At 43.1% G+C, this 20,303-nt stretch overlaps 3 protein-coding genes across 4 annotated transcripts in view; 1 reads left to right on the forward strand and 2 right to left on the reverse strand.

Annotated features, from left to right (window-relative positions):
- GALNT7 (polypeptide N-acetylgalactosaminyltransferase 7) overlaps window positions 1–7,760 on the forward strand; it is a 75,787-nt gene extending 68,027 nt beyond the window's left edge. For both annotated transcript variants that reach the window (XM_086747578.1, XM_086747577.1), the window contains exons 10-12: window positions 1,127–1,225; window positions 2,542–2,670; window positions 5,388–7,760. In XM_086747578.1, coding sequence (XP_086603704.1) covers window positions 1,127–1,225; window positions 2,542–2,670; window positions 5,388–5,525 — 366 coding nt within the window. In that variant the 3' untranslated portion in view covers window positions 5,526–7,760. The remainder of the gene's footprint in view (window positions 1–1,126; window positions 1,226–2,541; window positions 2,671–5,387) is intronic.
- The window catches only part of SCRG1 (stimulator of chondrogenesis 1), a 780,146-nt gene that overhangs the window by 730,472 nt on the left and 29,371 nt on the right, over window positions 1–20,303 (reverse strand). The gene's annotated exons all lie outside the window — the stretch shown is intronic.
- HMGB2 (high mobility group box 2) lies at window positions 17,134–19,428 on the reverse strand. The gene is made up of 5 exons (XM_086746683.1): window positions 19,288–19,428; window positions 18,697–18,867; window positions 18,412–18,557; window positions 18,149–18,323; window positions 17,134–17,668 (listed from the first exon to the last, which is right to left on the reverse strand). Exons 2-5 carry the CDS (start codon window positions 18,844–18,846, stop codon window positions 17,516–17,518), a joined length of 624 nt encoding a protein of 207 aa, XP_086602809.1. The 5' UTR covers window positions 18,847–18,867; window positions 19,288–19,428; the 3' UTR covers window positions 17,134–17,515.

The following is a 20,303-nucleotide window of genomic DNA, read 5'->3' on the forward strand; positions in this document are numbered from 1 at the left end:
CACAAAGCATCAGTTATTACGTTAGCCTTAGACCTCCTTTTGAATCCACATAAAGGGTTAGAAAGGCACATTATATATTACTATTCACTGAGGTGAAAGTATCTGAAAAGAACAAAATAATAATGGCCACCTTGCAGGAAATCATCCCTGTTAGAAGTGAGCAGTTCTGGTGAAGCAATGGGAAAGTCTGAAGTTCAGAGACATCTCTGAAGTTTTCTTAAACTCTTCTTCACTGACTAATAGTTATCCTACATCTGAGAATTTTTTTTCCCAACCTATTTGTAACCCTGTACTAATTGCATTTCCAAACTGTCAGGAATGGAAATGGGGGTTTCATCTTCCCTAATGCTCTCTCTGGAAGTCAGGTCTAAGCTTAGTCCTCCAGGCTTTCTTCTACCATCACAAAGAAGAAAGAGGCTCTGGCAAATAAAATCGGTTTGGAAATAATGTTGTTTGTGTTATAAGGTCTTTGTAAAGCTGTTTGCTGGCCCTTCTGAGGAGGGAATAGGATAATCAGCAGTTGAAGCATGCTTCTGACAGGACTTTTGTTCTTTATCCCTATGCCTGTGCTTGCCCCTCATCAATTTTTACCTCTCTTTTTTTTTTTTTTTTTTTTTTTCCTTTTCTTTTCCTGTGTAATTGCTACTACAGAAGGTACTTCTGAGCAGCTGGGTCAGTGGACTGTGCCCAGCTGCAGTTAACAATGGCTGTGCGTAACTTCTGTGCATCGTGTTTCTCTCTTCCACAAGATGAGAACAACTTAGCTGAGCTTCTGTTTTTTTTATGAAGACCTGGGAGACTGAACATGCTTTGATAGGAGCTTGAATAAACTAAAATACTTGAAAGTCCTACATTGCGGTGTCATTAATTTGGAACAGAGCTTTGCAACTCTGGCTTCGTCAGTGTACTCTGACTCCTGTAAGAGCCCACAAATTAGCATGGGCAGCTTGAAGCTTCATCTCCCAGAGCAGTTAACATTAGTATTTAAATTTCATATGCAGGTTTGTCTCATATCTCTCTGGCAGATACCTCTTCCTGGTGTGAAAGAGAAAGTGGGAATTTTCCGAACTCCTTCACAATTACTTTTTCCTTGAGACTAACTTAGAGTGCGAAACCTCTTTTCCAGATTAGAGGCTTTGAAACTGCTTACTGCATTGATAGCATGGGGCACACTAATGGTGGCTTCGTTGAGCTTGGGCCGTGCCACAGAATGGGAGGAAATCAGGTAAGGAGCTTGGAGCCAAGTCTGAAGGAGAATTGCTTGCATTGAATGATTCAGGCCAATTTTCTGTTAAGCCTGTATGTAAAGTCACTTAAGTGCCAGCTACAAAGATGGGAGTTAGGGATTTTCCATAAGTGTACTGACATTGCTAGAATGTGGGAATCTGAAAATACCATTTCAGACACAAACAGTACAAAACTGAAGGCAAATTCATAATCTCTGCATCAGTGAAGCTGAGGAAGCAAGGTATATGAGGAAGCAAGGACTGTGTTTTAAAGCAACCATATCACTGCATTAGAACAACTGCAGCTCTCAGCATTGCTGCTGACTCAACAGTTACCTTCACTTAATAATTCATCCTCCAGGAAACGACCCCCTTACTCACTTTGGCTCAAGTATTTCACAAAATTGTTTTGCTCTAATGGAAGTGTAAAACACTTTTGTGCAGTAACTCATTTTCCACCACAGGAGACAAGAAATGGAATACGAATTTGTCTCTGCTTCATTTACAAATCAATTGGCAGAACATAATTACTAATAGATGATTGCAGTCCAAGTTGCTATCATGTTTGACCGGTATATTTGCAAACCTACCCACACTACCACACAAACATGCTGTTATGTAATTACATCTCCTTTTCCAGTTGGAAAACTTTTCAGCATTTAAAGTCCTTACTTACACCGCTGTAGAGTTGAACCAGGCAAGTTTTCTCATGGCAGTCATGAAATCATGTGCAGGATGATGCTTTTAAAAATTGTATTGGGATTAACTCTTAGTAGCCCTTGGAAATGTCTCTTTTATTTTGGTATTTAATGAAAAAGTTCCCTAAACTACTTTTATGTTACACTCGAAAACCCTGTAACAATTCTTTCATAAGAAGTAGCTAGGATAATCTTTTTTTTATCTGGATTCATGGGTAAAATGCCAAAGTTTTACTCTTTTCACATGAAATTACTGTTCAGGACCAAGGACTTCCTACCAGACCTTTATTGTTTGGCCATCAAATCATATAAAGGCTTTTGATCAAACATTTTCAGAAGTCTCCCAAATTAGATATCCCTTTATTTTTATCATTTTTATCTTGCTAGGCAAGTTTCTTAGCTTTCTAAATCCTACAGGAAAGTTCCCCTTTAAATTGGGTGTCATGATAGTAAAATTGCATTACATCATGTAAAATAAAGAGCCCTTCTGCAAGATAGGTGTAATAACATCAGAGAATATTTTGAATTATGCAGTTTTGTTGGTATTTTCAGTGTCTCTAAAATATTTGTTATTTTGAGTCAACTGTTAAAAAGGTGGCTTTTTTTTTTCCTGTTAGCTTTTCCGAATCAATGAAGCAAATCAACTCATGCAGTACGATCAGTGCTTAACTAAGGGACCGGATGGATCCAAAGTTATGATTACACACTGTAATCAGAATGAATACAAGGACTGGCAATACTTCAAGGTATGCAACAGATACATAGAAGAAAATAAATTATTATTTGCATCCTGGTTTTTTGCACCTTTCTTTGTTATTTCATGTATATCTGAAAGTAGAGGTCTACAACAAGGTAAACTGGACCAAGCAGAGTAAATTGTTAATTGCACGTTCTTGGAAATCTATGCTTGCAGGGAAAATTTCCTCTAGGGAAAGATACTTTTGTTAGCAGTTCTAGTTGCTGTCTTCTGTAGCAGAATCTTTAAGGACAATCTCATGAGGGTCCATGTGCTGCTACAGGTATGTTAGGAGTTAGCACTTGTCTCAGAGGAAGCAAAGAGGGTGTTCACTACCAGTGACAGAGTTTCTAAAAGCTTTTTATACCATGACCCTCTCTGAAGAAAGTTTATTTATCTAATGGGCACTGTGAGAAGATTAATTAAACACTGAGGTGCATTTAGCAGCTAGGGTCGATATTATGTCTAATTTTGAGAGGTCTAAATTGAAGTATCACTCTTTTTAGAGGCCGAAGATCTTTTTAACTCTTCCTAGGAATACATAAACACTGCATTGCTCTTTGCCTTTTTGTGTTGTCTTTGCCTTCTTTAGTATTTCTTTTTTTCCTGTTTATTAGCCAGTCTCCAATAACATGCTCTGTTGTGAGTTCTGGGTGTGGCACCATTATAATGCTATTGCAAAATTATTGATTTTTAATAAAGACTTGAAATGTTGGCTGATATACATGTGAGGGCTGCTACAGTCTATTTAGTCACTATATCCGTAAGTCCTCTATTAATTCTAGTTTTGAAAGTGTTATTTTTAAAAATGTCTTAATGGTTATATTTCTATTTGGCTCTTAAAAAATGAGACTGAATAGTCTAAGGGTGACCTTATCCTTGGATATAGCTCCACATAACTTGGTTCTGTGTCTAAGAAACTCTTCTGTGTTGGTTTTTCTTCCGTGTTGATATTTCTTCCATCTATCTAGCGTATTGCACATTTATTAATTTATTAGCTGGTTATGTGGATTGTGTTTGTCTGAAAGATGTAGGCACTGCTGAGTGCAGCAAAATCTGTTCATTATCCTTTAAACCACCCCACTTTTTCTGATATTTGCGTAGAGCTAGGAAATATCAAGCACCATAATACCATTTCCACCTAGATTTCTTGTGCCATATAGACAGACAAAATTCTTTAAAGCTGAAATTTAAAAATCAGTAAACAGTGTTAAAAATCAGTAGGCAGTGTGTGCCTGCCAACTTCTTCTTTAATATTGGAATAATATATGGCACTTGCTAACTCTCCAGCCATTCTAGTGTGTCCCAGCATGTAATTTGGCTCTTTGCAAAGCATTTCTTTTATGCAAGAAAGATCCATTTCCTCCACAGTGGTACCAAGTTGTGTAATTGTTTGCTTATTACTGCAAGTCATAAGGAAGCCCAGTAGGCATGGTCTGGGCTGTAGAACAAAACACTGACTGGCTTCTAGAAGGGAAAAAAAAGAAAAAGAAGGTGACAGTGAAAGGACCACCAAGGGTGTGAAACCAAGCAGATAGTAGAAATTTGGCACACTCAGCTGCACAGTATGGAGGGTATGACCATTTCTTCTAATGAGGAGGGTGTAAGGAACAAAATGCTTATGAACTGCTGAAAAATGTTGTGGCCTCGTATAAATGAAAGCTGGTTGGCCATTTGGTTGTTTCTGGAATGAACATTTGTGTGCCTGTTTGGTGAGCGTGACATCTGTACTGCTTGAGCGTTGAGCAGTAGCAGGGCTTGGGTGCCCATAAGCAAACGTCCAGAATAGGGCTTGCAGTGGACTGCTTATTGCTTTTGTTGAGGCATCTGTTCACCTCTCCAAGTAGAGGACCCCCAGGTCTGGCCACACAGCAGGAGCAGGGATCGAGCTGAACCGATATTTGGACGTGCACGTGCATGTGGGAGTGACAGGGTGATGGAGAGAGTCCCCGTGCTGGAGGGAGCTGGGCACATGGGGCAGGGCTGTGGAGCACCAGCTCGGCCACAGTGTCACAGGTTTGCTTCTGCTCCTTTGCTCTCCGCGCTAGATGCAACCGGTCAGCGAGTCGGATCAGCAAGCGGGAGGAGAGCCACAAGCCACTTTGCAAATGTGTGAGACTTGAGCATGGCAGCAACAGGGGGTGCAGAAGGAGCCAAATGCGCAAGTCTCAGCCTGAATGTGCTAGGCACAATAGGTCTGCAATTTCTTAGGCAGCGTCCTGTTGCTCCAGAGGCCAGACCTGCTCTCATACCCTCTTCTCTTCCTTCTGCGACCCTAAAAGGGAGCCAAGTGAGTGCTTTTTTTTTTCCCCAGTGTGGTTAATGTTGGCGTTGTGCAGTTGCTTTATGCGATGGCAAACCACAGGAGGATCTGCCCAGGGAAGTCAGTTCTCATAGAGCTGTCCTCGAGAGTTCATCTTTTGCCCTGGTTACAGGATGGAGGAAAGGGCTCAAAGCATTTTAGACACAGTTTTTCTCATTTTCTTAGCAGTTTGTTGCCTAAGAGAAATGGCAGGCATCTCAAGTGGACCTACATGTGTCAAAACATTTCCTAATATGAAAGCTGTAAAAGTCTAGGTTTAAGAAATAGTAAAATGAGTACGGAACTGATCTGTTTTGGGATTCTGAAACTTGGTTTTGTGAATAGCTATATTGTAGTTGTGAAGAATATGTTAAAAAAAAAAAAAATCTACCACAACACATGTTCCTGATGGTTTTGTTTTCCAGAATCTGCACAGATTTACTCACATTCCTACAGGGAAGTGCTTGGATCGCTCCGAAGTCCTCCATCAAGTTTTCATTTCAGAGTGCGACTCCAGTAAAGGAACGCAAAAATGGGAAATGAACAACATCCTTAGTGTGTAGACAGACAAAACCTACCTACTGACACATTAATTTGTACAGGACTGAAAATAGCCTGAAAACTGCTGCAATTATTAACTTTGTACAGCTGCGAGCCTCCTGGCTTGGATGAAGGACATAGAGGAACTGTGATTATTACAATAACATTATCATCCGCAGTTAATGTTTACAAAACTGCTTTACCTTAAACTCTGTAGATCTTTTTAAACTCTGTTTACATCTTTTTTGTTTTAAGATGTTGGTAAATTAATGTGCTATTAGCTATGTTTCATAGGAACATAGTTAAAAGCGTTGTTGCCGTCTTTGGGATTACACTCAGGGGTCTGAAGGCAGTTTTTTTACACACACTTGAAAAGGTTGGAGTAACCAGATTTTCATAGAACTTGGTGATTATCAACCTGTTGTATATTTTTATTTAATTTTACATCTTACTAAGCACTGCCACAGGTTATTAGCCAGGGTGGCCTTCTCTCACAGTCATGCTGCTTTTTTGGAAGGTGAATTTCAACATATTTAGTGCCTCTTTCATTTCTCTCTTTCACAAGAAAAGCATTTGTGGGAAATTATACAGTGGATTTTTCTGAGCTGTCACCAGGGGTAGGGACCAACCGTACCACCCTGTGTAATTACTGTGTTACCGAAAGCAAATTTCTATTGCCAGTTTGGCTGCTCCACTTCGACTGGACACTTTGTACAGTGCAAAGGAGAGCTTAGTGTTGAGTTTAGTGCTGATGTGGTACATTTTGATGGAAGTGAGCACCCTCACAATTCCAGTTAAGAATTTAGAAGCACTAACTTGCTTGTTTAAACCATGCCTTACATAAAAATAATTTTTTTAAAAAAAGAAATCAAATAAAGCTGCACAATTATGTAAAACTTAGAAAGAATCCAATGCTTCATTTATATTGTTATTTTAAATGGAAATCACTTAGAGGTGGACTAAATCTTGTAATTAGGAAAAAACATCCAGTTTCTTAACACATCTGCATAATTCTTTACAAGAACATCTGTCAGCTGGTTTGGATGCCAGATTTAGATTTGAAAAGAGAAATGGAAATCCTGCAACTGCATTTATTCATACTGATTTTCTTCTTTTTTTTGTCATTGGAAACTTTTCCTGAGGGATTACAAACACAAAATACAGCCGCTTGGTGCTATAGTTTACAGAACAGAATGTGAAGAAGTTGTTTCTAAAAATATTCTGGAAAGGAGTTGATGCGACCTCTGTTAGGAGTACAGGTACTTACTCTGAATGAACAGAGAGGTGGAGGAGAAATGACTTGTCCTCACTTCCTAATTCCAGATTTTGTGACTGTTAAATGTTGACATCAGTGTACTGATTTCATAAGAGTTATGCCTATAACATGTCACACTATTAAATATGATTAAATACTTCCCTGCAGCCTAGAATAGCGTTGCATGCAGCTTCCATTGATGTTAACAAGGGTTATGTATCATATTTGGTGACAGAGCTTGATCTTTATAGGGCTGTCTGCACTGATCTAGTTTCCTAGTTTCTTTAAACTTCTCATCTATCCTTTCAGAGCTATGAAAAGTAGAAAATAAAGGAGGGAGAAACTGGAGAAAAAAAGAAAAAAAAAAAGGAAAATAAGGGTGTGTGCTGGTACTTGTTCCTTGTGTGTATGAAAACTGACTCAATTTTTGTGTGTTGGGTAGATTAATTTAATCATATGACTATGCATAAGAGAAAGAATGGTGGGACATAAATTGTGCGGGTGTGCATTTTAAATGGGTATTTTGTGCAATTCGTTGAAAGCTGATGCTGTGTGTGAATATGAATCTGTATGTGAGACTGAAACCTTACAAAACATGAGATCATAAGAAGCTGTTGCTGTAATGACTTTTTCCTACTATAACCGGCTTGGAAAAAAATAATTCCCATATTCTTGCTTTGTAAGTTGATGATAATATCACTATGCATTTCTACATATTTTATAAATTTGATTTATGCAGATTTTGATATACTGTATGTTTCTGTAGGAATTGTATAAATCTTTAAAAAATTTATTAGGGATAAATCTGGGAAACCTATGTATATCTTACTTATGGGTTGCTTGGTTTTTAGGTGAAGTAAATAAAATATTTGAATTTTTGGGTTTACTATACTTCTACAGAGAAAAAATGGATTATTATCTTTATAGAAGCCCCATATCTCAAAATCTAGACAACTTCAATGTTACAAACTTACAAATATTAAAAGTGGTTTATTTTACTTTCTATCTAGGTACTTTTGTCACATCTGTGGGAACTTGGGTTTTTTCCAGTGAAATGAGAAATTAAATTCCCAGTGAGTTGCCACGTGGACACATTTGGATTTTTGTCACCTGCCCTGATCTAATTAGGTAGATTTAACATGCTTATAGAAAATGAACTTGAGAATTATTTCTAAAGTAGAACCAAAGGTCAGGACTAGTTGGTAGTGTTTTGACTCCGTATTTTATCTTAGTCCATTTATGTTTCCACTAACAAACATGTTTCAAACTTTTTTTTTTTTCCCCTGATAAGGTTTATTAGCAAAAGAGTATGCAATTAAATCGGGACACAGAAGACACAAGTTCTGGCCTAAGAGCAAACCTAAATCCTGAAATCTACAGCACTTTTTGACAGATAGCATCCTTGTTTCCCAGCCAAGTCTGTCAGTGCACTTTGGTGTATTCAGATTTCGAAAGGCTCCTTTGACAGAACCCTAGGGGTACAGCAGTGGCCAGTTCATGCAGGGAATACACTTTTACATACGGAAACAAGGACTGGTAGGAAGGAGGGGGCATCTTTCTTCATTACCAGAGATCCTAGCACCAAAAAAACCAACAGTACTCCTGGGGACAGCATCTTTGGTACTGCCCAATTGATGGCAACCTGGAATCAATTAATTCTATTTCCCTGTTGCCAGTCAATTTATCTCCTTTACTACTATCTGCTTCTTCTGTACCATCTGCATCCAAATTGCAGTCCCTAAAGCCAAAAGTTAACAATTTACTGCTCTGAAATTAGACCAAGAAGTCTGAGATCTATTACACTGTGACAGGGATGTAAAAATTTCATGTTTATCTCTGATCTGTGAGACTTTTCACAAGAAAAGAAAAAACATACCGCTGCCTATAAAAACACAAAAGATGCTGTGGTACATTTTGCTGTATATCAAGCACTATTTTCCCTGTAGATTAAAAAAGATCAAATTGTGCAATGTCCATGGAGGCACAGGAATAAGGAGGGGAATTTCAGAACATGCAGAAGAAATTGTCTACATCATTGAACACAAACTGTTTTGTTTTTTTTTTTTGTAAAAGCATTTATTGTTTGTTCCCTGCTGGTAAGCTTAAATCCATCAATTGTAATAGGTGAAAAGAAACAACTTGGGGGAAAAAACAAATTAGCAGTGTTTATGTTTCTGGTTATTCTCCTTGCTATCAAAGGCATGGGAATGATAGGTCTTGCTGTGTTCTGAAATCTTATCTTGCTTACATTTATGAGAGTAATCCTTGAGAAGTGTCAGTGGTTATCTTCCAGGGTAATATTTACTTTCTGGGAATATCAGAAGTGCTTGCCAGCATTTAGTTCTCTGGCTGTTGACTTTACTTACCCTGCAAGCCTCCTCTGCAACTCTGTAGAGTTGGGACAGTATAGGAGGGACTCTCTAGGTCCCTACCTAGAATGAGTCTAGGTAGAAAAAGCAATAGGCTATCAACAGATGTAGACGAGTTTGCCTCCCTTTGGGTTTAAATAAAAAAGAAAAACAAAAACATAAACTGTGAATGACCCCTGAAGACTGAAGCCACTTTGGCCTTGCTTTCACTGTGGGGAGCCTCTGGTCATCTTCCTTCGCATGCCACAGCCACGAGTGTGTGCGTTGGCGTGTGCTGCCTCGCTCACCGTGTCCTCAGCTGCCTTCACTAGCATGGGGCACAGCAAAAGTGGGAGGGGGTGCTTGTGTGGATTATACGTCTCAGTAACCCAGTTAATGGTTAGTGACCTTTGTTTTTTAAATCTTAAAAACATAATCCGTTCTTTACACTAAGACACAAATTAAGTATTCTCTATTACCATGTAACGTAGGTTCTGGTAAAAGAAAAAATACACTGTCTGCACAGCCCGTAAGGTTTTTACCACATTGCACTGCTCTGTGGCTGTTCTGAACAACAGTGCGGACGGAGGCTCTTTGGCAAGGTAGTGGCATGGCTGATGGTCTGATGGATCTTAACTGACTGACAAAAATGCACGTTCCTTCAGTTAGCAGGTCGGGTGAGAAGGATCAAAGCCTGTAAGGAGGAGTTAGAGCCATTCAAACACCAATACAACCGAGGTATGTTGGAGTGTTAGATCCCTTCTTTTTCTCACTAATATGCTTCACTGGAAAGAAACGCAATTGCTTTAGGGACAAGAACGGTGCCCCATCTGAAGCGGAGTGCAGGTAAGGCAGGGCTGAGGGCTAGGTGGGTCCCGCTGGTCTTGTGAACGTGATCATTTACTGTGAAAGCACAATGGCCTCCAGCAGGCGGCCAGTCCAAACAACTTATCTTGCGTTTTTTGTGCAAGAGTAACGTCTCCTGCACAAGAAAGAAGCAGAGAGGTGGGAGAAGCAGCGTACCACTACGTTGTATTAAAAAGAAAACACAACAAACTCTTAATGCCTGCAATGCGCGTGATGGCAACAGCAGTGCTCTGGCTGAGCATCTCAGGGCTCCTGAAAGGGGAAGGGAAAATGAATGGAGAGCTGATGTTTTACTTTCCTGGAAAGGGCTGCGGGTGGCAGTGTGTGTCAGTCAAGAAGGCAGCATGCCCAGGCAGTTGTTAAAGCACACTCTTCAAATAAAGTCCCGCTTGGAGTAGGCTTTCTGAATCACCTGAAGGCCTTAGACTGGAAAGAGTACTCAAAATACAGCGTCTTCCCTTGAGATTTGTGAAAGGCTTTCCCCAGGCAAATAGCATAGGCTGGTATATTCCAACAAGCCCTGACATTAAACAGTGGCTGATCTTTGAGTATAAAGGCCTCTAGATCTTCTGTGTGTGGGTGCGTGTTCTCCGAGTTAGGTCTCTCACAAGTTACAGCTTTAGCGCTTACAGGTAAGAGCTGGGCCAGAGCCATGAAGGCTGGTACCTGCATTTCTGAAGGCTGTTGGGTGCAAATGCACCCTCTGCAAGCTGTGCTTCCACACCATTGTGGATCTCATCCTCCTGGGGAAGTTCCCTGTCATTCTATGGCATGCTCAGGAGACCCCGAGCCCTGCCTGGCAATGGACGGCTCGCTCACCTGCACCTGCAGAATGGCTACACCCTCTTGTCAGAGTCCTGGAGGCCCTCACAGTTGCCCATCAGGCAGCCACAATTGCAATTTTCATATTTTTGTTCCTGAGGCAGCAGAAAAAATGAATGAATATAGAACTGGAAGAAAGTAGAAGTCTTCTGGAGGATTCTTGTGGGTTCACGAGAAGGGAGGTTTGAGAAAAGCTGACCAGGAGACCACACCAAGGTCTGGAAGCACTTCTACTCGTACTGCTCTTTCAGTTGCACTGAGGAATGCCCTGAAGTCCTACTTGTCCTGAAGATGCCAAGGAACCTCTGAAGACCATGCTAATCAACCTGGCGATGGAAGGGAAAGCTGCCTGTCCTGCCATCTGGGAGTGAAGGTAAGATGGTGTGGGGTGGTGCTGAGGAAAACAATTCTGTAACACTACAGCAGAGCGGGGGTCTGGTTACTTCTCATATTAAAGCTATTGGGGATAATGTAATGTTTAACTGGAGATAGTTCCTGCTGCTTTTTTTTTTGCTTTTTTTTTTTTTTTTTGTGCCTGTTACAGTATCCCATTATCTTCCATGTGATAATTATGAGAGGAATGGAGTCCACACTGCAGAAATATCAGGACCCTTTGTCTCTGGTGGATAAAACTGAAAAATATTTTTACTTAGGATAAGAACTGAGCTTAACGCAAGACCTTAACTTAAAAAGTAGATGTGAGATCAGCCCAAAAGTCCAGCTGGCACAGTCCAGCCTGTCTCCCTCAGTGGTCAGTGGGATCATGTGGTCAAGGAGCGCAGGGCTGAGTGAAAGGACGGGGCAAGGGTACTTGTCTAACATTGTCCCTACTTCTGGCAATATACAACTCAAGCATTTTCTGAGCTAGAGATGGTATTTTCTATGTAATAGTCCAGAATTTGTCCAACCAGGCAGACTGTGGTCATCGGTCACATCTGGTTATGCAAAAAGTTTCAAGGTTTCTGAAGAGGCAGGCTGGGTCTGCAATTCACTCCTCTGCTGAGACAAATCAGTGAGATAGAGGAGAATTACAAAGGCTTGCAAAAGGTCTTAATTAGCAAAGGGGTAGTCAGTGCTGAGTCCAGCCAGCCAGGAGTTGGCTTCAAGGTGGCAGCACTGACAGTAACACCATCACAGCAGATTTTTCAAAGGGTCTTTTAGAAGGATGTGGTCTTGTCCACACACAAACATCATCCTTTCAGCTCTGCTGGAGAACTGATGCATGGGTACAAACTTTACCATTACATGTTTGGGGCAGGAAACATAGAGAATAGCCTTAGAACTTACAGTTGAATCACCAGATTTGCTGGCTATAAAGATTTTTCTGGTGGTTGACTCTATATTCAGCCCTGGAACATCACGAGCCTCTCCAACAACTGAGGCTAGAGGGGTTAGTTGATCTCAGGATATCAGGATAGTTGGAGTACCGTACAGGTTCACTCACTAATTGGTGCTGGCCTGTGGCAATTAATTGCACTGATGAAGAGAAATTTGCACAGGCAGTCAGCTTTTTTACTGGTTAGGTCTGAATCTCGTGCACATTCCACAGTTAGAAGAGTTAATGCGTCCCTCAAGGGCTGCGTGCGCTGGAGAATGCAGCAGCGAGCTCCACATCTGGGCTCTGTTACGGGATTCTTGACACTGGATTCAAACGGGATCACGGAAAAGCAGACAGGGCTGTGATGCAGCTCGTATGAGAGGTCCAACAATTTTGGAAATGCCGAGGTTTCTTGCAAAACACTTAGGTATTTCAAGATGTGGAAAGAAATACAAGCCAAAATGAGAAGACAAATAGAAAAATAAATACATGCTACAGATGGCAAGGCAAGTGAGGCAGGATCAGTGACAGTCACCACCACAGCAAATAATTCATCACTGGGCAATGTGTAATAGATTATGTGCCAATGTTGTGTACAAGATGCCTGTGATACACTGTTACAAAACAGTTTGATAGATCATTAGATAATCAAAGATAAAACTCCTACTTCATTTTTTCTGATTTTCTCTCCATACCCATTTGCAATTTCTTTTGTGATATTTGAGTTCTTAAGCCTGTGTATACTGCAGTCAGTTTCCAGGTCTGTAGCTGTTCTAATCAAGGTTTTGCTTTTGAAAACATGCCAAAAAAAAAACCCCCACCAAAACAAAAAGAGGCATATTTACATTTTTTCAGACCTTAGGTTTTGCGTGGGAAAAATAAGACCAATTTTGTAAATAGGATTTGTTCTAAGTTGATCTAAGAAAAAGGAAACTTTATATTCCTTTAGGAAGATGGTAAGGAAATACTAAACTTGTTCTTAACTCTTTACCTAATAATGCTTAACATGCTATTTGCCTTTCTAGCAAACATCTATTACCTCTTCCCAGAATGATCTATTATAGCTCCAGCATCTCCTCCAGACTAACGCGATGTAGTTTACTGTCCACCCACATCACCCATGACATAAACGTTAGGCCCGCGTTTTCCCTTTCACATGTGTTGGAGAAGCACATATTAACACGTAATACACTTCGTATTCATGCCGTATTTCACCTGCTGCTTTTATCACCCTGTCACTTCAGGCTGCAGGCTGGCGTGGCAGTTCTTCGCTGTTAGCTCTCATCTTTTTTTGCAGCACTGTTCACAACTTTTTTTCCAGTCATTTATGTATATATTAAACAATCACTAGTCATTAACCCCACCTCCAAAAATAACCTACGGGTTTTCATAGGTGATTTTCCTCCGTTGATGAAACTGATGACTAATTCCTATTTTGTTTCTGTATTGTTAACCAGCTATTTATTCATGCAGGGCCTTTAATGATGACTTCTTTTATGAGAAGCACACCAGACCAAACTCAAGTAGACCAGAACTACCTGATCTCCTTTACCTTCACATTCACTGTTTCCTTCGAAGAATATTTACAGGTCTGTGGAAGATTTCCTCTTGTGAAACCACAAGTCTTGTTTAGCCATTTGTCCAGCAGCTCTCAGCTGTACTATGGCTCCTACCAACTTGCCATATGGGCATTACTGGTCTGAAGTTCCCTGTCTCTCCACAAAATACTTTCTAAAAATTAGTGTCATATTTGTGACCTTCCATTCCTCTAGCACTAAGGCAGTTTTAAGTGAAAAAATATAAAGTACAGTTCATAGTTCAGCCATTTCATCCCTGAGTTTCCTTAGAACTCTTGGATGAATACCATCTGTCCTGTCATTTTGTTTCAAAACCTTTTACACTTGGATTTGAGACAGATGCTCCACCATGCCTCTCCCATTAAAAAGTTCTGTCATGAAAACTTCCTGAAGCTCCTCTACAAGGTTGAAAAGAAAAAAAAAAAAAAAAAAAAAAAGATGTTTTATTTTCCTGAAATCTTCTCTAGACATTGCTACTGTATCTTGAGCATCTATTGTCCCTAGGACAGCTCAGCAGGCCTCCTGGTTCTGATGTGTTTGAAAGTTATTACTAATCCATCTGTTTTCTCAAGTTGCTCTGATGCTGTTTTTCCCTGCCGCACACTGCTGTGTTTGGCCTCTCAGGGTACAGGTTTCTTCTGGTCTAGAACTAGTTTCAGCTTTTTAAAGACTGCTTCCCTACATTTGTTGTTCTCTCATACCTGCTTTTTCTCCACCTCCGCCTTATTTTTGACTGTCTTTTGGCCTGCTTTGCTGGGTGGTGTGCCTCTGCGCTGGACCTCTAGTGCAATGTGAGCAGTCCCCCTGATGACTGCAACCATTTTGGGCATCCCTTGTAGTTTTCATTTGAGACAGATCTCCCAGTTCACCCCAGTGAAAAGTTTCCAGTGAGTCATTTCATAAGACTGTCCATATTGAACACGGATGTGAGAGACTAATTTAGCTTTTCTTCTATGGCTTATCTTTTCTGAACATTCCTGTTACACTTTGATCACTTGCTAGTCCTTTCCAGTGCTGGTTCTTTCAGTGCTCCCAGATGGGAGTTATCTGAACCCCCCGACCCGACATACTTTTTAAAGCTTAATTTGAACGTAGTAATTTCCACATGCTCTTTCCCATTTGCCTTTAATCTATATTCAACATCCTTCCTATTGAAAGTACAAAATATTATTTAAAAAAATTACTTATTATCTTTAGTCATTAAATCATTCTTAGTTGATGGATCAGCCCGACGCAGAGCTTTGCCATGGCTTGCCACAGCTCACACTGACCATGGCATGCGCACAGGATGATCTGTGTAATGATGCGGGCCAGGCTAGCAGAGCAGTGCGATAGACTATGTCTGCAATAAAGCTGTCTCCAGCACTCAGGAGATATTTGTAAATGAGATTGTAAACAAAAGTATAACCCACAGGTGGCTTTTCACAGGGCATCGTTAGGACGTGAGACAGCAGAGTGGCAACAGGAGGCAGTTCTGCACTGATCTGTGCAGAAGTTGCGCTGAAGCTAAATTAGCCAATTACTGCTAAATGAAAGAGAACCCAAAAGCCGTTTTACCTCACTGAGGAAAATACTAGAAGAGCTCCTTTATTCTGAATTACCTCAAGATATGCTCTTATTCTGACATAATGTTTAAAATTCTGTAACCCATGCAGCTTTCTAGGACACCTGAAGGGTTGCATTTCGTTTCAATTTAAAAGCACTTGAGCAGAAGTAAAAAACATTTCAGATAATCAAACTAGTCAATTTACTCTGATGCTACTCCTCCACTGCAAAAGATTATTCAGATCTAATCAGACAGACTTCTTGAAGCATCACTGTTCTGTTCAGGGAGGGAGTCTGAGAATTGAGGGGAGCTGATGGTGCATTTCTACAGGGAAATCTGAACAGAATATGCTGAAAATGGGTGAGACCAGCATAACCAGAGGCTACACGCTGTGACAGGGAATTGCCTCTAGCTGGAAGAATTTTTGAGTTAAGGATAGAGGTGCTCCAGGACTGCAGGCTCTCTACAGGAGAAAACGTTCTTGAGCACTAGATGTACTGCACACAGAACATACTGCCTCTCATTTCCAGTTTACGCCTGCAGTTTCCTAAAGTCTGAGCTTGCAAAATGGAGCCGTTGATCCTGCCTGTGCCGAGTCTCTCTGGCAGGTCCAACATGTAAAACAGCAGCTAATCCTTCTGGTGCTGCTTTAAGTAAGTAACTCAGGGGCAGAGTCGGGAGGACAAAACAACTCTGGGTTTCTAAGGCCTTCAAAGGTTAGTACCTACTTTACTATAAAAAATGTTTGAATTGCCTTTCCAGTTACCTTATTTCCATACTTTCAGGAATACACAAAGTGTTCTTGTCAAGACTCTTTTTTCAGAAAGTGCTACATTATCACTAACCTACCACAGTGATGTTTACCATGGTTATAGTGCCGAAACCGCTTTTTATCTTACACATGTACAATGACTGTATGCAAATTTATTTCATTTATTGATGGACAATAGGGAGACAGTTTAAAAATAAAGTTGGAAGTCTGCCCTTTATAGTACTTAATATTTTAGGCATTATATGTTTTTCAGTGCTGGGCTTTCAAAGGCTGGTAAAAGCTATTGCCTAGTATTTATCTCAACAAATTAAACTTAAGCTATTAGTTTAGCTGCGGGAGCTCCAGTTTCCCACTTGCAAATACTTAGATATCTAGATTTAGCCTTTTAAATATACTAAAGGTTGAGTAAAAAAAAAGTGAAAACCAAGAAACAGAGTAACTGGTGATACCATTACCACCACAAACAGGAACATACCAGGAGCACGTGTTCTTTACAAATGCCTCCTCTCTTTTCAGCAGGAATCTATTGGCATGTGCGGAGATAAGATTCCAACGTTTTTCATGCTGTGCTGCAAGCTGTGTATTTTATGAGAAGCCACTAATACTGGGGCCAGGGGGAGAGGGGAACATCTGGAAAGACATACCTCTAACCACATCTGTCTTACAGCCAACTTTCCTGCCCTGATACGGACAGCAGAAAAGGCCAGTGACCCTGAGCTCTGGGAGAGAAAGTTCCTAAGATTCACTCATTATCAGCTAATACACCCAGACAAAACTTTTAAGACCTGTGCTTCAGTAGTTTGGGGAAATAAAGCAATCCGGGAATAATTATCAGCAACTTCAGTACTTAAAATCAGAGATTTTGTTTTCATTCACAAAGTGATATAAGCAAATGCTAGCATAAGGAAAACATCAGTTGCAACTAACTGTAGTATACACGGGAGAGAGAATTGCGGTTAAAAAAGTTTAAACTCCTGTATAAACTCCAGGAGTCAACACTTCAAGAGACTTGCCAGTTTTGCAGTAACAGCAATAGCCCAAGAACAATGCAAAGCACTGTTCTGTGCCGGGCTTCAGCATTCAGGGACTACCCAGCCTCTCAGCAACAGCAAGAATACAACAATAATCATGTACAACATTTTATTACAAAATTGTTAAAAAAGTAATACAACGCAATATACTACAAAATATAAGATCAGCTATTAAGCTACCTCCTTTGTTTTACTTAGCTATAAAGAAACACCTGGCTATCAGTCACTGAATTTCAACAAAACCATTAAATACGCAGAAACATTCCACAACTTATTCTTCTTTTTCTCAAACCAAACTGTAGCACCCCTCGGCTACTACTTACATTAAAAATAGAGGTCTCCCTACAAAGAACCACATTACCTATACACAATTCTGTACAGATTTTTATACTGAAGCTAACAATGAGCTGCACTTGAGTTCACATTCTTAGCAAAATATTGGATTTTGAGTATAAATCTTTACAGCAGGACATTCACTTATTCCTCATCCTCCTCCTCTTCCTCTTCTTCATCCTCCTCTTCCTCCTCCTCCTCTTCTTCTGGTTCTGCTTTCTTCTTAGATCCTGCAGGCCTACCTGGGCCCTTTTTTCCTGCATCACTCTTGCTCTTGGCACGATATGCTGCAATATCCTGAAAAAAAAGCGCTGTTTAGTTGCTGGCAATTTAACTCGGAACACAAATTCATACTGCTTTAATTTAGTAACACTATACTGTGCAGATCAAATACAGTGTGTGTGGAAAAGCAGAGTTTCAACCTTGGGACTCTCATGCTTACACCTTTTGGCAATAGAACGCATGATCCAGACAGTTTTAAGAATTTTATGACCACAGTGCTTTTGAGTACGACTGTGTATTTTACTTCCAGAGAACAGGCCACCTGCTTGGTATCTTATTGGTAAAATCTCTAGACCTGTAAAAACTACATCCAGCTTCACTGTAAGGGTTCCAAATACCTCCTACATGACACCTTTCCGTGCATTCTGAAGCCTGACAACAGCTGACAGAAACATTTAGAATTTCAGACCATATATGGTTTAGGTGCAAAACAAAACTCACACAGTAACAGTGACCTCTACAACTTTAAGCATTAATTTATCGCTTTCACTGTACCTTTTCATATTTCTCTTTTAGTTTTGCAGCCTTCTGTTCATATGGCTGTTTATCTTTGGCCGACTGTTCAGACCACATTTCGCCTAATTTCTTTGCTGTATCTCCAATGGACAAGCCAGGATGATCATTTTTTATTTTTGGACGATGTTCAGAACAGAAAAGGAAGAACGCAGATCTAAAATGAGAGATGGTGATTAAAATTAAGTGTCAGACTATTAGAACTAATGCTTTTTTTTTTTTTTTCAGGTCATAGAAACACTCACGGTGGCCTTTTAGGAGCGTTGGGGTCCTTTTTCTTTCCCTTCTTCTCGCCTTTGGGAGGAACATAGTTTTTCATCTCCCTGTCGTAACGAGCTTTGTCTCCTTTAGCCATTTCTTCAAACTTTCCTTTCTCCTTGCTAGACATTGTCTGCGGACACAGGAAGGGGAAGAAGAAGAGCCTGGATCAGATAAAGCGCCTGCTGACCCACTAACGCCTAAGCAGCACCTGGCTACCGGGGATCTTTTCCCGGCAGCCCACAGCAGGGGCGGGGGCCGGCCCCGCTCACCTTCCACCGCTCCGAGCACTTCCGCGAGAACTCGGCGAAGTTGACGGACGAGTCCGGGTGCTTCTTCTTGTGCTCCTCGCGGCAGGTCTGCACGAAGTAGGCGTAGGAGGACATCTTGCCCCGCGGCTTGTTGGGGTCGCCTTTGCCCATGGCGAGGTCGGCGGCGGGTCCCTGCGGGAGGGAGAGGAGGGGACAGGCGGGGTGAAGGCGGGGCCGCGCCTCAGGCCGCGCCCGCCGGCGCCTTCCCGCCCAAACACGCCCCCCGCGGCCGCCGGCCCCTCGCGCTCTGTTCCCGTCGTACCTCCCGCCGCCGCCGCCAGGCGCCTCCACCCGCCCCCCGCGGCGGCCGACCCGCGCGGCGCCACCGCCCGCGCCCCGGCCCGGCTCTCCCTGGTGGGGCCGCCGCCGTCCTCCCCCCGCGGCCGAGCTTCCCCCCGCCCCGGCCCGGCGGGAAATGCCCCCCTCGGCCCCGGGCGCGCCGCCCGCCCTGGGAAGTCCGCGGTCCCTCCGCGCCTGGGGCCGGCAGCGGCACCCCTTCCTCCCCGCTTTCCCTCGGCGCCCTCCGCCGGCGGGGGGTGCGCGGGGCCTTGCCTGGCTGGGTGGAGCGGGCGGCGGCGGCGCAGGGCTCGGCTGTCTCCGCTGCGGCTGCTGCTAAATGGTTTCCCGGCGGCGCACTTACAGCCTCTTGTTTTCCACAGCCCTACCCGCCACAGCAACTTGACCCGCGGCTCCCGGGGGCCCGCCCCCCGCCTTAGCTGATTGGCTGCCGCGCCGGTTCAAACTGCCTGCGGCCCCGCCCTCTAGGGCCGACGACGCCGAGGATTCGCTGGCTGCCGTTCCGACGTCAGTGGTCGAGCAGCTCCTGGGCTAGGTCGAGCGCGAGGGGGTCGTTAGCACTCATACTCGTTGGAACCGGTTGGGGTGAGGATAGTGGAGGGGGCGGAACTAAAAGTGTTGGGCGGCGATTGGGGGAGAGGGACGGTTTAAAAAACCGCGGGGACCCCCGCCATTGGCCACCAGGCGCTGTGTGCGGTTTGATTGGGCGGAGCGGAATGCTGTAGCGTGGTTTAAAAATACAAAGGCAGCGAGGAGGGTGGTGGGGCGGGCAAAGCAGGGGGAGCTGCGGAAGGGGACGGGTGGGGCTCGGAGCGAGCCTCTTGCCGGTGGCCTTCTGCCTCGGTCTGCGGCCTGGCCGCCAGTAGAGCGGGAGGCCCCCTCGGCGCTGCCCTCCTCCTCCCGGGGGCAGCCAGGGCAGGGCCGCGGCGGTGAGCACCGCCGTCCACTCCCACCTTGGCTGCTTCCTGGGCGGGTGCGATGGGCCCGCGGCTCCCCGAGCCTGGCGGGCAGCAGCCGCCAGCGGCAAAAACGGGGCTTTAACTTGGGTTTGCGAGGCCCGCTCCCGGGGTGGGGGCAGCAGGGCAACGGCCCTGCCCTCGCCCCGCCTCGCCGCGGGGTAACGGCCAGGGCGGCGCCCGCCTCCGGCTCCGTCCCCGCGGGGCTGCAGGGGGGTGCGGGGCCGGGCTTGCTGCTGCCCTGGGGTGAAGGGGCCTGCAGGGCACGGCCGCTCCCTCCCTCCCCGAGCAGGCGGGGGGTAGAGGAGGAGCCCG

This window comes from Chlamydotis macqueenii, chromosome 4, assembly GCF_036417535.1.
Source record: "Chlamydotis macqueenii isolate bChlMac1 chromosome 4, bChlMac1.mat, whole genome shotgun sequence".
Classification (NCBI taxonomy): Eukaryota; Metazoa; Chordata; class Aves; order Otidiformes; family Otididae; genus Chlamydotis; species Chlamydotis macqueenii.

Bases quoted from the DNA above. Each gene is read 5' to 3' on its own strand.
- HMGB2 (XM_086746683.1), bottom strand. From the start codon at position 18,846: ATGGGCAAAGGCGACCCCAACAAGCCGCGGGGCAAGATGTCCTCCTAC. The intron at 18,324-18,411 runs GTGAGTGTTTCT...CTCTCATTTTAG, and splicing joins AACGCTCCTAAAAGGCCACC to ATCTGCGTTCTTCCTTTTCT. The intron at 17,669-18,148 runs GTACAGTGAAAG...CTTTTTTTTCAG, and splicing joins TAAAAGAGAAATATGAAAAG to GATATTGCAGCATATCGTGC.